The 17,572-nt window shown below is 29.6% G+C and overlaps 1 protein-coding gene across 3 annotated transcripts; it reads right to left on the minus strand.

Moving 5' to 3' along the window:
- Positions 1 to 2,066: 2,066 nt before the first annotated feature.
- Positions 2,067 to 15,379, minus strand: LOC107455912 (tauPI-stichotoxin-Hcr2b-like). Of its 3 annotated transcripts, XR_011636415.1 has the most exons (5): positions 15,222 to 15,379; positions 14,068 to 14,244; positions 8,687 to 8,901; positions 5,063 to 5,305; positions 2,067 to 4,648 (listed from the first exon to the last, which is right to left on the minus strand). XR_011636415.1 is itself a non-coding variant. In XM_071178685.1 (3 exons), the coding sequence occupies exons 1-3, from the start codon at positions 15,277 to 15,279 to the stop codon at positions 8,717 to 8,719; spliced, it is 333 nt and encodes a 110-aa protein (XP_071034786.1). In that variant the 5' UTR covers positions 15,280 to 15,379; the 3' UTR covers positions 8,643 to 8,716. The 3 variants fall into 3 exon arrangements, 2 of the variants coding, with proteins under 2 accessions (XP_071034786.1, XP_042896060.1); XM_071178685.1 differs by lacking the exons at positions 2,067 to 4,648; positions 5,063 to 5,305 and having other exon boundaries at positions 8,643 to 8,901; positions 14,155 to 14,244; XM_043040126.2 differs by lacking the exons at positions 2,067 to 4,648; positions 5,063 to 5,305 and having other exon boundaries at positions 8,643 to 8,901.
- Positions 15,380 to 17,572: the final 2,193 nt, after the last annotated feature.

The following is a 17,572-nucleotide window of genomic DNA, read 5'->3' on the forward strand; positions in this document are numbered from 1 at the left end:
TTTTAAGAGGCTCAAAACCGCACACCCTCGTTCCCTATGCAGACTGATCCAACTGACCACAACCACTGAGTCTTGACGATCAGTCCACTGCGGGACTTAGGAAATAGTACTACAAAAGTATAAGAGAACATTCTCCTAAATGATACTTTTTAGCGGGTAAAAATATTTCACCAAAGTACTTATTCGCATGCGAAAAAATCGTATCCGCGATCTCTTAACGACCCAAGCAGTGGAAATTTTACCATCGTTTTTCAGAAGAGGAAAATCGCATATGAACTCACCCACTTTGTTCACTCCCATGTCACTAATAAATCAAACTATTGAACATCACTTATTATACGGGTTTCTGGTTAAATATTCAAAGGCGGGAATTATGTAAACAATCAGATTTTTATTTTTTTCATATCTCCCTTTTATTATACATTATTTTTTTTTTAATTTGGGGTTATTTTTTCTTATAACACATTTTTTAAAAATTGCTATATCATACAAAAAAAATTTATCTGGAAAATGTGTTGAAAAGTCAGTTTTCTCAAAGTAACAAAAAAAATTTTTTAAAACTATTTTTTGAGTTAATATTAACTGAAATCACGTTTTTTTTTTAGCTTTATGAGTCAAATAAAGTTCTAATAATATTAAAGTTTGATAATGGAAATTTTTTTGCATAAATAATTAGAGAAATATTTACTTGAACTATTTTCCTGATTTAATTGAATACTTGGAAAAAATAACAGAAATAACTTTCAAAATGTCTGACTTATTATCAGATATTTTTTTTTTTAGTTATTTATTTAACTACATCTGTTTTCTCCTACATTAAGTCATTTGTTTATGATACAAGTTTCTACAATTTATCTGTACTTGTCTTCATTCAGTATTTATTTATTTTCATTTGAAAGTACACTACAGTGGTCTTGTAGGTGTACTTTAGTTCTGTAAGTAAAATGGGTTCAGATGGACAAAAAAAATTTCCTTTGTAAAATCTTTTTTACCAAAAAAATATGCAGAAAAACTTTATTTTTCCCTTGTTAACTATGAATTTATAAAAAATTATTTTATTATTAGAATTAATGAAGGCTGCAATTGCTGTGATATATTTTTTATAATAACATAATTTTATTAATGGGGGACTCCCCCACCCTGACTATTTCAAAAATTCGAAAAAGAATTTATTGCATTTTTCGAATCTTTGTACCCTTCCTAATATCTGTCTAAAATGATTTCTCGGTACCTAACTTCGTTTGGAAGTTATACCGGAAAATAGAGAGTCGTCGCTAAGCAGGTAGAAAGGCCCGTTCGGCCGGATTAGGAGAGGTGACATTCTTTTTTTGTCTCATCCATTCTGTTGACTGCATATAGTAACTTACTGTAGGCATTTCATTTATCGACCATTATATATATGAAATTAAACGTTTTCACCTACCATAAGTCAGAACTTTAAACACGCTTTTCTCAAAACGCTGTTTTTGGACCTGGCCTAACAATTTTCTCATGATCTATACAACGAAATAAGCTGTTCTTTATTTTAAATTACGTAAAAATATATTCTTTAGAAAGTAGCATAGGATTTTTTTAATATTTTTATACTTCGATTTTATATTAGTAATTTAATGAATATTTTTTTAATGAAAAACTAAACTTTTTTTTAAAGTTGCCGCCACTTTGGAAATTTGCGAAAATCAAAAAAACGGCTATGCTATTTTTTAGATAATGTCTTTATGATTCAGAAAATCTAAACAAAATCGTTTTCCAGGACTTCTAAATCCATGAGGCCAGTGAGGTGCTACTTTTTGATGACCAGCCACACACGGAGCTGCCACCAACTTATTTTTTATTATTTTGTAAAAGAAAATTTTTTTAAAATAGACTTAAATTGTAGCTAAATAACATAGAAAAACCAGAAGTCTCTGCATTGTCTCTATTACTTAAAAAAAATTCAAGGAAAGTGTTAATATTTTACCATTTCAGGGTGGGGTCCTCCTTTAATTTTGTTGGATAAGAAGGAAACAAAATAAAATATTTTTGAGTCTTAATATATAAAAGTCTTAATTAAAAATGAGTCTTAATTAAAAATATTTAATTTTATTTTAAATTTTTTCACATTTAAATATGAAGATAATCATCGTAAAAGTAAAGTATACATCTTTCTTAAGCATAATTATAAATTCTTTAAGAATCCCTTCATTTTAAATTCATACAAGCATATTTTTATTTATTTTAACTTTTCTAAACTACATTTATTCATGAATAAAAAAAAATTTCAGTTGCAGTTAAACCTTTCTCACCTTTGAATGAAGATTCCTTTGAAATCTTCAATTTATTATATTCAGACTCGTTTTCACCTGCCTAATGATTTGAAAAGGTATCACACTATCAGGTTTCTTTTTATCCATAACACAAATTAGCATATTTTTTCTTCACTATCAGCTGGTTACCTTCCACCATTTATTCTGTTAACTCCAAAATACCAAAAGAAAAGGAATATGATTACACAATGGTAGTTCTCTACTATTTAACAAACCTCTAACATAAGTTTGAATTAAGAAATGATGAAAAATTAAGAAATGATCTTACTGTGTACTAAAAATCAGGGAAATAGTGTTCCTGATGAAAATCCTTCTATAAATGAAAGAAAAACAGACATTTTCACATTTTAAATGCAAACAGTGATTATTGTCAAGTGTAATAAGTAAATATTGTAAGAAAACCAGAGTATTGATTCTGACAATATAACTGTAAAAAAGTAATAAATAAATAATAAAAAAAATCTATACATAATTAATAATGGCTATTTAAAGAAATACATATTTTTATCTCCTTTTTTTCTTTTACTTTTTCGGCACCATTGAAAATAATTAACAACATAAAAAAATAACTTAATTGATATCCAAAAACTTCCATATAATTCTTTTTTATAAGTCACATCACAAAGAAAATTAAAATTTACTTTGTATTCACACACAATTATGTTTTTAGTAAGTCGAAAATGTTATATTTTGTGGATGAAGTGCATACCAAGAAAAACATTATGAACACTTGCGAGGTACAATAAAAAATGTTGATGAGGCACTATTAAAACTACTTACAACATCTCAGCTGAGAAAGCTTTAGATGTGGCAGTTAAGAAAAAAAAAACATATGTATTTATTCGTAATATTGATAAATGAAAAATAGGTAAAATAAATAAATAAATGCTTTTGACAACTTAGCTGTGTGAATGAGATGCAAATTAAGAAAAATAAAACAAATATTGGTGAGGCACTACTAAAAATATTAGTAAGGCACAATCAGCTCAAAAAATACAAGCGTAATTCATTTTCAATATTAATAAACAAAAAATATGTAAAAATAAATGCCCTCAAAAACGCAAATGCAGTCAATAACTAAACATCAAACAGTTACACTTTGCGGATGAAGAACATGCTAATAAAAATATAATGAATGCTTGTGCGGTTTAATAAAAAATGTTGATGAGGCACTATTAAAACTATACAATATCTCATAATATAAAGCTTTAGACATGGAAGTTTAGAAAAAAAAGAAAGAAAGAAAGCATGCATAATTTATTCGTTATATTGATAAATGAAAAAATAAATGCTTTTGACCGCTAAACTATATGGATGAGGTACATGCTAAGAAAAACATTAAAAAATTTGTGAGGCACAGACGAAAATATTAGTGAGGTACAATTAAAAATAGTTGCAAATTTCTCATGGACTTTAGGCATGTCATTTCAGAAAATATACATGCAATTCATTCATAATCTGTATAAATGAAGAAATGAAATAATGAAAAATATGAATAAATGAAAAATACGCATAAATAAATGCTTTTGACAGCTAAAATATGTGGGTGAGGTACATACTAAAAATTAATTATGAACACTTGTGAACCCCAATTCAAATCTTAGTGGGGCACAATTACAAATATTTGCAAATTTCTCATGGGCGCAAACTTTAGGCATGTCAGTTCAGAAAACATATTGATTCATAATATTCATAAACGAAAAATAAGTACAATAAATAAATGCTTTTGTAAAATAAAATAAACTATGTGAATGAGATACACGATAAAAAATAAATTAAACATTACGAACACTTGTGAGGCACAATGAAAAATGTTGGTGTTCACAATCAAAAATAAAATATTTTATTGTATATCCTTTGTAATAATAATTCAAAATTATGGAATGTTACAGTTAAAAATTTTACTGATTCCTTATTACTTTATATGTTTCTACCTGGCAATCAAGTTATGAAATGAAAAAATTTTATTTTTTGGATTCAGAGATTTTTTTCAATAAAGTATAAATAAATTTAAGGGTGAGATAAGCACTCAAAATTTGTCAACTATTATAAAAATATTTTTATGCATAAAAATTCATAGTAAAACAAATTCAATACTATTATTCTCCAGAAACTGTATTGATTCATCAAATGTAACTTCATAAATATAAAATGTTTAAAATCATTGTTTATTAATGCATAATGAGTAATTTTAAAGCTTAAATAGTGTTGCTTTATATAAGTTATTTTCAATGGATCTACAAATATATAACAATTTTATCAAGATGATTAGAAACTGTCTTTGTATCACAAATTGAAGATGAACATCATATTAGACTTTCCATTCTGTAAAGAGCCTTCAACTGAAATTTAAAATAAATCATTAAAAAGTAATAAAAAATATTTTTTATGATTTTTTTTCTATCCCATTACGATTTAGTGTCAAAGAGAAACAGAAAAAGTAAAAATGGCACATCTTCATTACACTTTACTACAAACAAAACTAATTCAGTATAAATTTTATTTTGTAAATGCTATTCGATAAATGACTTTATTTGTCACTTATTCTCTTATTAAAAAGAATGTCTTTTAGAAGAATTTATTAATAATTAATTGAATGTTTGCAACATAAAATGATGCATTATATTAATGCTAGACAATGCAATTATATACCTTCTATTATAGATTACTAAAAAAACTATATTTGAATAAGTACGTAAATATATGACTGCTTTATATATACTAAATGTTTAAAAGGGATAAATAAATTTAACTACCTGTTTTCTAGTTTTTCATCTCATCATGATGTTTTCCAAAGCAATCAATGCAGAGGCTTACTTGACAAGCCTGGCACATCCAAGTACTTTTCACAAAATTACCACTGACGGTTTTAACTTTCAGTTTTGCACAGCGTCTGCAACATCTTTTTTCCCACTTCACTCTTACGTGTTTTGCAATTTGAGCTGAATTTGAGGGGGTTGTTGGGGTCAATTTAATAACCTGCCTTTGTCGTATTTTGACTATAAAAGACCAAATTAAGTCAATAAACAAAACAATGGACTTATTTGGAAATTGTAATAGCAGTAAAAAAGTAAATAATGATTAAAAAGATCTGGTTTACAATCAGAGTATATAACTTGGTTCTTAAAGAAAATGTATTCGAATTTAAAAAGTTATTTTCATAACAATAAATTACCAAAAAACATTACATTCGAAATCTGAACAACCATTACATTTAGGAAGATCTACGATATTGTTTGACCATACCTATTGAGTTACTTACATACAGTTACTGCATTATCAAAACTGTTTACATTTCAGTGAAATAACATTCACAACACTCCTTTTCCTGAAAGCAATTTCCCATAAACAATAATTTTATATAATTTATTATTCTTAATAACTGATTTATTTAATTTTGGAAGCATTTTAAGTATAAAACCACATAACATTAACTTTGTTAACAGGATATATTGCGTCCAAATTTAAGGCTTGAAAGTAATTAGAAATTAATACTAATAAGAACAAAATTGCTATTGCGATGCAAATATAATGCAATGAAACAAATTTTTAAAAGAAAAAAAGAAGCTACATCCTTTATGATAAATATTTTTATAACTTTTACAGGGTATCTGCTACATTTTGGGTTTTTCAAATTCATGAGTTTCCATAACTAAAACTGTTATACTCTGCATCTTCATATTTATTGATTTTAAATTCATAAAACAGAGTAAAGAAAGAGTTGAAGTAATAAAATAGCTGAAAAAATAATAGCTGAGCAAATATTTTTTTTCTCAAGAATTATATTCTAAAGATACTTTTCTTGTCCATCAGAAAAGAAAGAAATACTCCGGATTTCTCTGTTCTCACTTCTGAATAAAAAAAAATTGCCAATGACTGGCTTGCTTCAGCTAGAATTTTAAATAGATAAAATAAAAATAATTAATAATAATTTTGAAATCACAGAAGTTTAAAATACTTCGCTCTAGAAATGTTTTTTCTTCAATTTTTTGAATGAACATCATAATTTTTAAAGTGATAATATTATAAAAACATTTTCTATTTTAATAAAATATGACTCTGAGTGGGGATTTTGTGACAAATTCAGATATTCAGAACATGTTGAAATGGGNGGGGGGGGGGGGATTCAATTTCAAAAATAAAATTTTTCGCAGGCCTACATCCATGACTTTAAAAAAAAATAATTAAAATCATGAGAAATTTTGTTCAGTACCAAAATTCATGACTGGACAGGTGCGTGGATACTCTGTATTTAAAATTATATAAAAAGGCATTTTAATGTATGCATTATATAATGTTAATTCTGTATTTAGATTGAATTAAATTCAGTTTTCTATAATTGAGCTTAAAATCAAAACTTTAATAAGAATCTTATAATTTAAATTTTTTTTTTTCTCTTGCTAAAGTAAAACTAAGTTTAAAACATATTTCTATGTTCAAGTTTAAAAATATGCATATTAAAATATTTATCTATTCTCTATCATTCAATAATAAAAAGCACACTGTAGCCAAAATTGAATACTGAAAAATACCAAACAGGATAATGGAGAATAAAATGGAAATAAATAAAATGTTTCAAAATTATACGTTACCTAAAACAAAAAACCTATAAAAAGTTTATTAAATGATCAAAATATTACCCTTTTTTTCATTCAAGAATCTAAATTTCTATGAACTAATCATAACATTATTATCAGCGATTAACAGAGAGCATTACACAACGTTCTGTATAATGCTCTCTGTACTTTCAGTATTTATTAGCGTGTATTTTCAATTATATAAAAAGTATATGTTTGGTAGTCAACAGCAAACACATTGCAATTTTATTAAAAAGATATTTGTCTTAATGGGCGCTGGAAATTCAAAAATTAATTCACAAAAGGCTGCAATTCCCGAATTTTTAAAAAGTAAATAAAATGGTCCAGTTCCAACAACAAACAAATCTGTGACAAACTAAAAGGATATTTTGTTTATCTAAAACCACAGGGGGAAACGTTCCCAAATAAAGCATGAAAACTGCACTCCTTTTTCCTTACAATGAGTTTCTACACATCACTATCAAGCAGCTCATCCCCACCCAATCGACTACCCATGCACCCTTTAGTGGCTTCAACAGAGCCGGGAGGGTGGTTAAGTAGTCCAGATCACTTCTGGTCTTTAAAGAGTTAGTTTCTAAATATTCGCTCAAACATCTAGAACAAAATGTGGGAATGTTTCCTAAATTAGAATTTCAAATATTTCCTCAAATTTAACCCCTAGTTTCTAAATAGTTTTATTATAATGTCTAGAAGACACTATAGTTTAATATAAAATAGGAAAGAGAATTTATATTAATTTTATGGATGGTGTTTTCTACACTAGGATACATTGCAAACTCTTTACAGTCTACACTTCAGGTTTATTGTTTCTGGCGTATTTCGAAGTCATTTGGCTCACATCGTGATCACTGAGTTTTGAGACTCTCTTGAGCAGTATTTCTTGTATATGTGTTTTTTTATTAGTTTCTTTTTTTAAAAAATTAATCCTTATAAGAATCTTTATTTGAAGAATTGCAATTTCTAGACAGAAGAATCCTCACCTAAAAAAAAAGAATCATTATGAAACACTACTTACCTTGTCAACAATATACCAACTTATAAATTTAAACCTAAACGGTAATTTGCAAAATGAACTTAATAATACTAGAATAATATGCTAACACTACCACATGATGGTGCATGATATACAAGAAGAACAAACAGTAATAAACAAGAAAAAATGGTCAAATCAAGACTGTCAAAAAAGCGAGTTCTTTCTAAATCTAGCAATTATGTCACCTTTTATAACAATACATTTATAAGTAACTAAAACAAATTCACCAGAGCTCAGTAGATTTACTTAATATCTTATGAAATATGGCAGATTTGAGCTCAAAATTTATATCATTAATTTCTTTTATTAAAATCAAAATTATCAGTTTAAAAATACCGCTGTGAAGAATTAACTGTAGTAGGCTGCTGTATACTTTCTTAACAAGTAAAGCAGGCCAAGAGCTGGTTGTTGTTTACATTTATATTGAAAACACCATCCATTAACAAGTCGGTTTGATGGAATTCTCTGTGCTCTAAAATGTCCAAAAACCCCTAGAAAATATCAATACTGTTCATTGCCATCCTGGTTTGGTCCCAGATTCAAACCGAGGGCAAATTCAAAAACTTTTGAATAAAATAATTTTGTATTCCATAATTTAAAATCTTTTATTTTTGTGAACTGTGAAAAGTAAAATAATAAATGCTAAATATTTGCTAACTTAAAAAACAACTAATGAAGGTTAAGAGTAACAGAATCAAACAAACATTAAAAAAAAATTATATAAGATATAATTTATTTTCCTAGACTACTTTCAATGGTATTTATGTGTCTGTCCGTTGTTATACATGAGTGCAGAACTCTTTACATTCCGTTAGGGTACGGAAATTGTTGGAATTTCCCCTGCAACCTCCATAAATAAATTCTTCACATTCTTGAGTCTCTTGATTAAAAAAATACCGACGGATAAAACCTTCACAAGGTCCTCGGACAGGCTTCTTATCACAAACTTTTTTTTCTTCCATTCCTAAAAGACAAAAATATCTATTTAAACAATATAAAATAATATAACAGCAGGTCCCTCAACACTTTTGAAATTTAAAAAAAAAAAAAATGGTGCCATTTTAATTGAAAAGGGGACCCATTTGTTAAAATGGGATCCAACTTTATGAAAGCTGAATTGATCCATTATGAACAAATATACATTTTTATAATCAGTATGGATGGTGTTTTCTACACTAGGGATCGCTGCAAGCTCGGGACTGCCTAAATTTCCGGGTTACTATTTCAGTTGTATTTTAAAGCCATTTGGCATCATTGTGTTTTGAGATTCTTGTAAACAATGCATTTGATCACTTATTACTTATGTTTACAATGCTAACAATACTGTTTACTATACTAAAAGTGTTAACACTAACGTAAGATGGTGCACAGCTTGCAACACGAACAAACAGTAATAAACAAATGGAAAGCGGCCAAATCAAGACTGCCAAAAAAGCGAGTTATTCAAAATCTAGCAACCATGTCACCTTTTTTAATAATAAATAACAAAATAACTAAAACAAATTTTCACTCCAAACTCCCCAGAATTACATAATAACATTAATATCTTATGAAATACGGCAGATTTGAGCTCCGAAATTATCTAGTTTATTTCTTTTATTGAAAGCAAAATTATCCGTTTGAAAACATCGCCTATCAGAATAATATGTAGTAAGCAGCTGCAAACTTTTTAACCGGAACTAGAGTAGGTCCCGAGCTCGTGATTGTTTACATTTCTATTGAAAACACCATCCATACTAATCTAAAATATTACAAATAAAATTCACTCAATTATTTTTTAATTATTATAATAGCAATATATTTATATTAATTATATTTTTCAGCAAGTATGTTAGATGAAATACTACTAAGTATATCTTAAGTAATTAACAAATATTTTTATTTTCAAGTATTTTTTTTTCAGTAATGGTACAAAGATGATAGAACAAAAATTATGCTCATTAAACTCTTTCTCTGAGAGACATATATTTCATAAAGTAGTGAACAATTCCTTCCCAAAATTCTAATAATAGCTGATTCTAAAGTAAGCCATCTTGAAGTTAAATGTTTGATAAAGCAAAGGTCTTTAATCTGTTTTTCAACCAAAACACTTTGAAAATCTTCACTAGCAGGCCATCCATCAAAATAGTGAAATAATGCAATAGTTCAATCAGAAATATTAGATTCAAAAACATTATATAAATGCATTCTGTAGCATGTGTAAGTTGCAAAATCCCATATTTAGCAACCCAACACCTCTAATTGAATTTATTTCTTCATTCATTAGATTAAATATGGCTTTGTTAACATTAGATCCATCACTGGAAAGCATTAACAAGTTTGAAAAAGTCAAACATGCATTATCTAGAGAAGATTTTAGATGCTGTTAACATCTTCTGCATGGCTTAAAAAAAATGTCACCAAATGATGAGAAAAAACTTTATTTATATCAGACCAAAAACGAATTCTAGTATCTAGCTCTTTGAAACTAGCGTTGTTTGTAGTTTCATCATATTCTAAAGCATAGAAGGAATTTTTAATCTCATTCAAAAATTCATTCCTGAATTAAGATGCTATTGCATCAGTGATTAGGTAAGTTACTTTAGTTGGATTAAGTGAAAAGTGTGCCATGATTGAGGAAGGAAGCATACAATTTAACACCTTATCTATGTCTTCGCAGGTACAAATTGGATATTAGAGTACATCATTTTTAGGCATCAAATTATTTCCGCTTTATAAGTTCGAGATTCTTCATCAGTACATTTAATTCCACATCAATAAAGTCAATGGTAATTTCTTTATGGCCAGGCAATTCTCTGACTGCTATCGGTAAAGAAGTCGAGAAGAATTTCGAGCTTTAATGCTCAGCATACTCATTGATGAGGGAAGACCAGATAATACAAGCCGGTTGGAATTTTTTTTTAGCTGCAAAAATTTACTTATATTTTTTCGATTCAGAATGTCCCATGTCTTTTTATAGCATAAAGCCCTATTGACAGGGATCATACTGCACACCGCACAAATGAAATTATTTTCGGGCTGGGTACCCCAAACAGGCACAATAGCCCGTATAATCCATCACACCAGGCCGTTTTAAAATTTTACATTTCTCCACTTCATGAAAAATTTAAGCTTTGAATAATCTACATAATTTTAATTAACAAATGCTTATATATATTTTTAAAAACAAGTATTTCTTAAAATAAAGCATTTGGCATAAAACACGAAATAGATCTAATCTTTGGTAGATCTTAGCGTAAATTTGCTTAGCTTATTGCTTTCATTGATTTGCAAATCATCAATCGTTAATACGACATCATAAGGTCCCTCAGTGGACTGATCGTTAAGACACGGCTCCCAACAGATCACCGAAGTCAAGCATCACTGGCTACTGTCAGTGTGCGGGTGGGTGACCACTTGGATCAGNATTAGGATGCTATTGCATCAGTGATTAGGTAAGTTGCTTTAGTTGGATTAAGTGAAAAGTGTGTCATGGTTGAGGAAGGAAGCATACAATTTAACACCTTATCTATGTCTTCGCAGGTACAAATTGGATATTAGAGTACATCATTTTTAGGCATCAAATTATTTCCGCTTTATAAGTTCGAGATTCTTCATCAGTACATTTATTTCCACATCAATAAAGTCAATGGTAATTTCTTTATGGCCAGGCAATTCTCCTACTGCTATCAGTAAAGAAGTCGAGAAGAATTACGAGCTTTAATGCTCAGCATAGTCATTGATGAGGGAAGATCAGATAATATAAGCCGGTTGGAATTTCTTTTTTAGCTGCAAAAATTGACTTATATTTTTTCGATTCAGAATGTCTTTTTATAGCATAAAGCCCACACCACACAAATGAAATTATTTTCGGGCTGGGTACCCCCAAACAGGCACAATACTAACTAACTCAGTGGCGCGACAGCCCATTAAGAGGGCCAAGGCCGACTGTGCCCATCTCAGTTTTCTTGACCTTGGGTTCTGGGGTGCAGGAGCATATGTTCCGGTCAGGTGGTCAGCCGAACGCGGAGCCCCCAGTGTTAGTTCCCAAGCATGCTTGGTACTCATTTTATCGACCCACTGAAGGGATGAAAGGCTGAGTCGGCCTTGCCCGGCCCAAGGAAAACAGGCACAATATGCCCGTATAATCCATCACACTAGGCCGTTTTAAAAATTTACATTTCTTCACTTCATGAAAAATTTAAGCTTTGAATAATCTACATAATTTTAATTAACAAATGCTTATATATATTTTTAATAAAAAGTATTTCTTAAAATAAAGCATTTGGCATAAAACACGAAATAGAATTGGTTAAGCTTTAATATGCGATAGCAGTGTGGAAAACGTTATCTGTCTGGTAGATCTAGGCTTTGGTAGATCTTAGCGTAAATTTGCTTAGCTTATTGCTTTCATTGATTTGCAAATCATCAATCGTTAATACGACATCGTAAGGTCCCGCAGTGGTCCCGCAGCAGATCACCGAAGTCAAGGGCGAGTGGTGTTGCTTTTAGGCAACGGAGTACCTGTGCACTGGGCACGCACCTCCGATCGAAAATAATGAGAGAGTGAAAAATAGGTGGTCTGTTAATCGAGAAGAAAATAAAATAAAATCACCGAAGTCAAGCATCACTGGCTACTGTCAGTGTGCGGGTGGGTGACCACTTGGATCTGTCTGTGTAGGGACCGAGGGTGTGCGGTATTGGTCCTCGTTAAACTGTTTTACCGTAAAGTGCTCGACTTTGTGTGCAGGTCGTCGGGCTACTGAGGAGGGGGTACCATCCCCTCTGCAGAGGATCAAAATTGTGATGGCATGTCTTTGGATCATCCTCAGAGATGTTTCCCGGACCGTCGTTAATCATTTTGCAGCTCCAGTGCGACGTAAATGAAGAACAACAACAACATGACATCATAAGTGAGTGATATCCTAAAATGAGGAACTTATGTGAAGGTGGAAGGATTTGATTTGATCTGTTCATTTACGTGGCACTAGAGCTGCACAATGGGCTATTGTGGTGACGGTCTGGGAAACATCCCTGAGGATGATCCGAAGACATGCCATCACAATTTTGATCCGCCGCAGAGGGGATGGCACCCCCGCTTCGGTAGGCCGACGACCTGCACGCGAAGTCGAGCACTTTACGGTAGAATAGTTTAACGAAGACCAATACCGCACACCCACAGTTCCTACACAGACTGATCCAAGTAATCATCCACCCGCACACTGACGGCAGCCAGTGATGCTTGACTTCGGTGATCTGCTGGGAACAGTGTCTTAATGATCAGTCCACTGCGGGATGAAGGTGGAAGGAACATACTAGTAAAAAAAATTATTTTTTGTGAAGTTGAATTTTTTTTTTTGAGAGAGGAATGAGTAAATGGTGGTTCTTTTTGATGATGGGCGGATTTTTACGCGGTAATTTTTTTTCCGGACTTATGGGAAACATTTGAGTGGCCGGTAACAGTTATTGTTAACTTAAAACTTGTATAGTTATGTTTTAATTCTAAACCACTTCGCATATGTAAGGGGGGGTCTGAATTGTGAGTAAAAGTATGTTGCTGAAACTAGAATTTACGAAAAAGAGAGAGAAAAAATTTAAGTAAGCATTTCTAAATTTTATCTCAGAAGGAGTAGTTTAACCCCAAAACTTACACACCAATGCAAATGCTGTGTACTGGGTAACTTCATATCAAATAACATACTAATGTTTCAATTCAATAAGTGCTACATTTTCAAGCTTTCTTTCTTTTTTTGTGTATTTTCTTTCCTTTTCTTCAGTGAAACATCAATTCTGGTTTGCCTGAGAAGTCTTTTGAAGACGTTTGTATTCTTTCTATAAATACATTTTATTGAAGTTATTAAATCATGCGTGCAATTTTATTAAATTCTATTTTAAACTGCTTTTATAAACGTATTTGTTTATATCTGTTTTTTGTTGTTGTTGTTTGTTTATATTTTTTTTATATTTGTTTATAGATGTTATATATTTGTCTTACATGCTTTCATTTGTTTTATATGCTTATATATATTTTTTAAAATTATGCATTTCTAAAAATTTAATCTGTTGTTCCTGATGAGTAACGTAATTATCTAAATTTTTAACGACTACATTTTTGTAGTGAAAAATATAATTATTGTATTGCATTTTCTACCTTTACAATATTCTCGGCACACTTCTTTTGATTCAAAACTGTTTTTATTTCCAAGACATCCTCCAAAAATAAATTCGTGGCATTCACCTGTAAATCGATTATAATAAAACAATTCAGTATAATCAGAACATCCCCCAAAATCTGGATCCAAAGAGCATAAATCTTCCTTTGAAAGTCCTATAAAAAAAAGGAAAATTTAAAAAGAACTTCATTATATCTTATTTGGATATGTATAATTGACTATATATAATTGACTATATATAATTAACTGATTGCATAGCAATCTGAATAACAACTGACGTAGCAGTCGTAATCGTATTATTAACATCAAATTTATTAAAGCATATTACATAGTTGTGGCTATATAGAGTGTACCGTAAAGACTGCATAAAAGAATATTTTTAGAGTCCTTGATTAACTGAAGTAGGAGAGTATACACACCAATTGATTAATATCGCAAATTAATATTTAAACCAGGAAAAATATACGAGACTGAAAACATCAAAACCTGATAGATTATGCCAAATTTTAATTGGGAATTTGACTGATTTTATTATTTTTATCCAACTATCCTCTATCATAGTAATTCCATAGTGTTTTTGTTTTTTTCCTCGCTTAAATATTAATATGCTATCTTTTGTCCGCATAATATATTTTAATAATTTTTAATTTTTTGTGTGTATATANATATTTTAATTTAAACTAATTGAACGAATCATTTTTCCTGCTTGCACCTTATTAAAAGGTATTGTGCACTCATGTTATATATATATATATCATGTTATATATATATATCATGTTATATATATATATATATATATACTTATTATTGCTGAAAAAAAGGGAGTTTTGTTCTGTCTCTAATAACTGGTACGACGGTATAGTTTCTTGAGACAGGCAATATTTATGAAAGTAAACACAGCCCAGTACCAAGTAAATTTTTCAAATAATAATACAAATTGAGATAACTCATACCCTTACGATATCATTATTAATGTTTCTCAAAATCATAACATAAAAATTACAAGGCATAACAAAATTATAAGGCATTTTAGTGTAATGAATACAGTTTACAGTTAGTTATAATTGCTATTGTTTCAATAAATATTTCAATCAAATATAAAAAGATAAAATTTGAAGAGTAAAGATTTTACCTTTTGTGATCTGAATAATGTGTTGAATTAAAATATAAATGAGTATTGTAGTAAACATATTGCGTTTGGCACCTTTAACCAGGAGAAAAAAATTCTCAAACTCCTTTTTTTTTGTGATCCAGCTGTTCCATATGTTAGTTCACACATTAACGTGATAATGTAAATAAATGACTTCTTATTGATTATCTGCAGTTTTCAGAGTGATTACGATAAAAATAAATAAGTAAATACAGAAGTGAAATTGACTCATGGTTTCCGAATTTGTATTAACATTAAGAATATGATAATAACCTAACGGTGGTTCCATTTCTTTAATTTTAATTTATTCATTTAATTAATTTTATTTATTTATTAATATTTCCCTTATTTATTAACTTGTTTATGCTATATTATTATTCTATATAATTTTTTTTTTCAAATTTTAATTTTCAGTACTTTATGTTTTGAGCAGGAATAAGTTATATCGATTTGACAAATACCAACAACTATCATTTCCAGCAAAAATAAAGAATTTTTAGTTTTATATTTTACTTTTGTGTATTGAAATTTTTTTCCCCGTGTATTTAAATCTCGTTACATAACTCAATATTTTACTAAAAACTTGCAACACTGTTTTAACCTGTATATATTACAGTAATTTTAGTTTTAAATTCAAAGTTTTATTCATGTTCTTATTTTTCTTTAGAATTTCAATTGAAATAAGTTTAGGCTCCCCTTTCTAAGACCTGATGTTAAATGCTTGTACTTTAAGACCCAGATCCGTAGTGTTTATAAAAAAGCAAAATATCTTACAAATTGTTTAATGTAATGATCTTTTTTAAAAGTTTTTTAATTTTTTCTGTTTAGTGAATATGATAGCAGCAATTCACTAAATGATATTTCCCCCACGTAAGTTACTACTTTATTTTTTCCAATTTAATGCTTGTAATTTAAATCAGTTTAATAAAATTATGACAGATAAAGATCTTTCTTTTAATAAAGCACTACAGCTTGCTGTAGTGCCTGCTTGACTTCCGGAATAATATCGTTCTGGACTTTTCAATTTTTGGCTTTAGACTTCCTGTTTTTCATCTTCATAATAGTTAGATCTTTGCTGGTATCTTCAAACTATCTATTTTTCTGTCTTTCTAATGGTTTCAAGTTCAAAAGTTTCCAATAATCATTTAATCTTTCAATGTGCTCAACGTCTGGATTTAATAAAACGATTTTTGTTTTTTCGTTTAATCAAATTGTCAGGTTACTATTATTTCTTCTTCTCTCCACTGTGTATTATTTACTTTTATTGGTCTGAAAATTCTTCTCAAAATTTTCCGTTCGAAAATTAGTAGGTCAGGTTTTTTGTTGTTAAAATCTAAGTTCTACTCTCATTCTTTACTGTCTAGGTCTATTTTATGGATCTTTGACCTGATTTCCGTAGTAAGAAGTTTGTTCTTGAATAAGTATTAGTATAAGTAAAATAATTCATTTCATTTGTGTATCCTAGACTTTATTTCATCTGAAATATTGCTAGAAGCATTGATAATTGAACCAAGGTGAAACTGAAAACTCCTGTCCGTTAGATAACTTAGATAATTTTGCCGTAGATAACCTATAAGATAACTTATAGTTATCTACAGCAAGCGTTCGTTTTCGTTTGTTCTATAAATTTTGTTTTTTGTTCATTAATAAAGAAAATTATAAACATAACTATACTATTAAGAATAGCGCAGTACAGTATCATTGTCCTGTACAGGCATGCAGGATTATATTGTAGAAATTAAAATTCCTTATTTTCGAACCTTTTATTTAAACTAGGAGGATAAATGAGGAAAAAACTGCTAAAGTTTACTTTTTTAAATACAGTAGAAAATAAAATTTTTACAGTAATTTCTAACTATATACTTTTTTTAAATGGTAAATATTCTTTCAGTTGGAGATCGAAATGGGCTGCAGGTGGAGTAAAGCAGAACTATTTACCTATAGCAGCACTTCGCATGCTTTCCCCATTAGCGTATGGAGAGTCATAGAGGAAGGAAGTACGTTAGTTTCTCTCTTGATTTTCATATAGATCAAAATCTTTTAAGTTGGTAAACTATATGGAGCTGAAAACTACGTTAAACATAGTTCTAAAGAAAAGCATAATGGAAATTTTAAAAAATACTTTTATTAAAGAAAAATGTTAAGAAAAGGGGAAATATCGTAGTACATTCCTATACAACCGAAAAGCAGAGGAGAGAGTAGGGAAAAGGGCCAAAGGCATGAAACCGGTCTCTCCCCAGACGGCGTATTCGAGTGTTGCTATCGCCAAAAGACAGACAGAAAAAAAATTCAAGGGTCATTCTCACTGAGTAGAACTCCCGCATCACCGTTCG

The sequence above is a fragment of the Parasteatoda tepidariorum genome, chromosome 3, assembly GCF_043381705.1.
Source record: "Parasteatoda tepidariorum isolate YZ-2023 chromosome 3, CAS_Ptep_4.0, whole genome shotgun sequence".
NCBI classification, from domain to species: domain Eukaryota; kingdom Metazoa; phylum Arthropoda; class Arachnida; order Araneae; family Theridiidae; genus Parasteatoda; species Parasteatoda tepidariorum.

Coding starts and splice junctions, on each gene's coding strand:
- LOC107455912 (XM_043040126.2), bottom strand. CDS start 15,279: ATGTTTACTACAATACTCATTTATATTTTAATTCAACACATTATTCAG. Junction 14,245..15,221: donor CATTATTCAGATCACAAAAG/GTAAAATCTTTA, acceptor TTTTTTTTATAG/GACTTTCAAAGGAAGATTTA. Junction 8,902..14,067: donor GTGCCGAGAATATTGTAAAG/GTAGAAAATGCA, acceptor TTTGTCTTTTAG/GAATGGAAGAAAAAAAAGTT.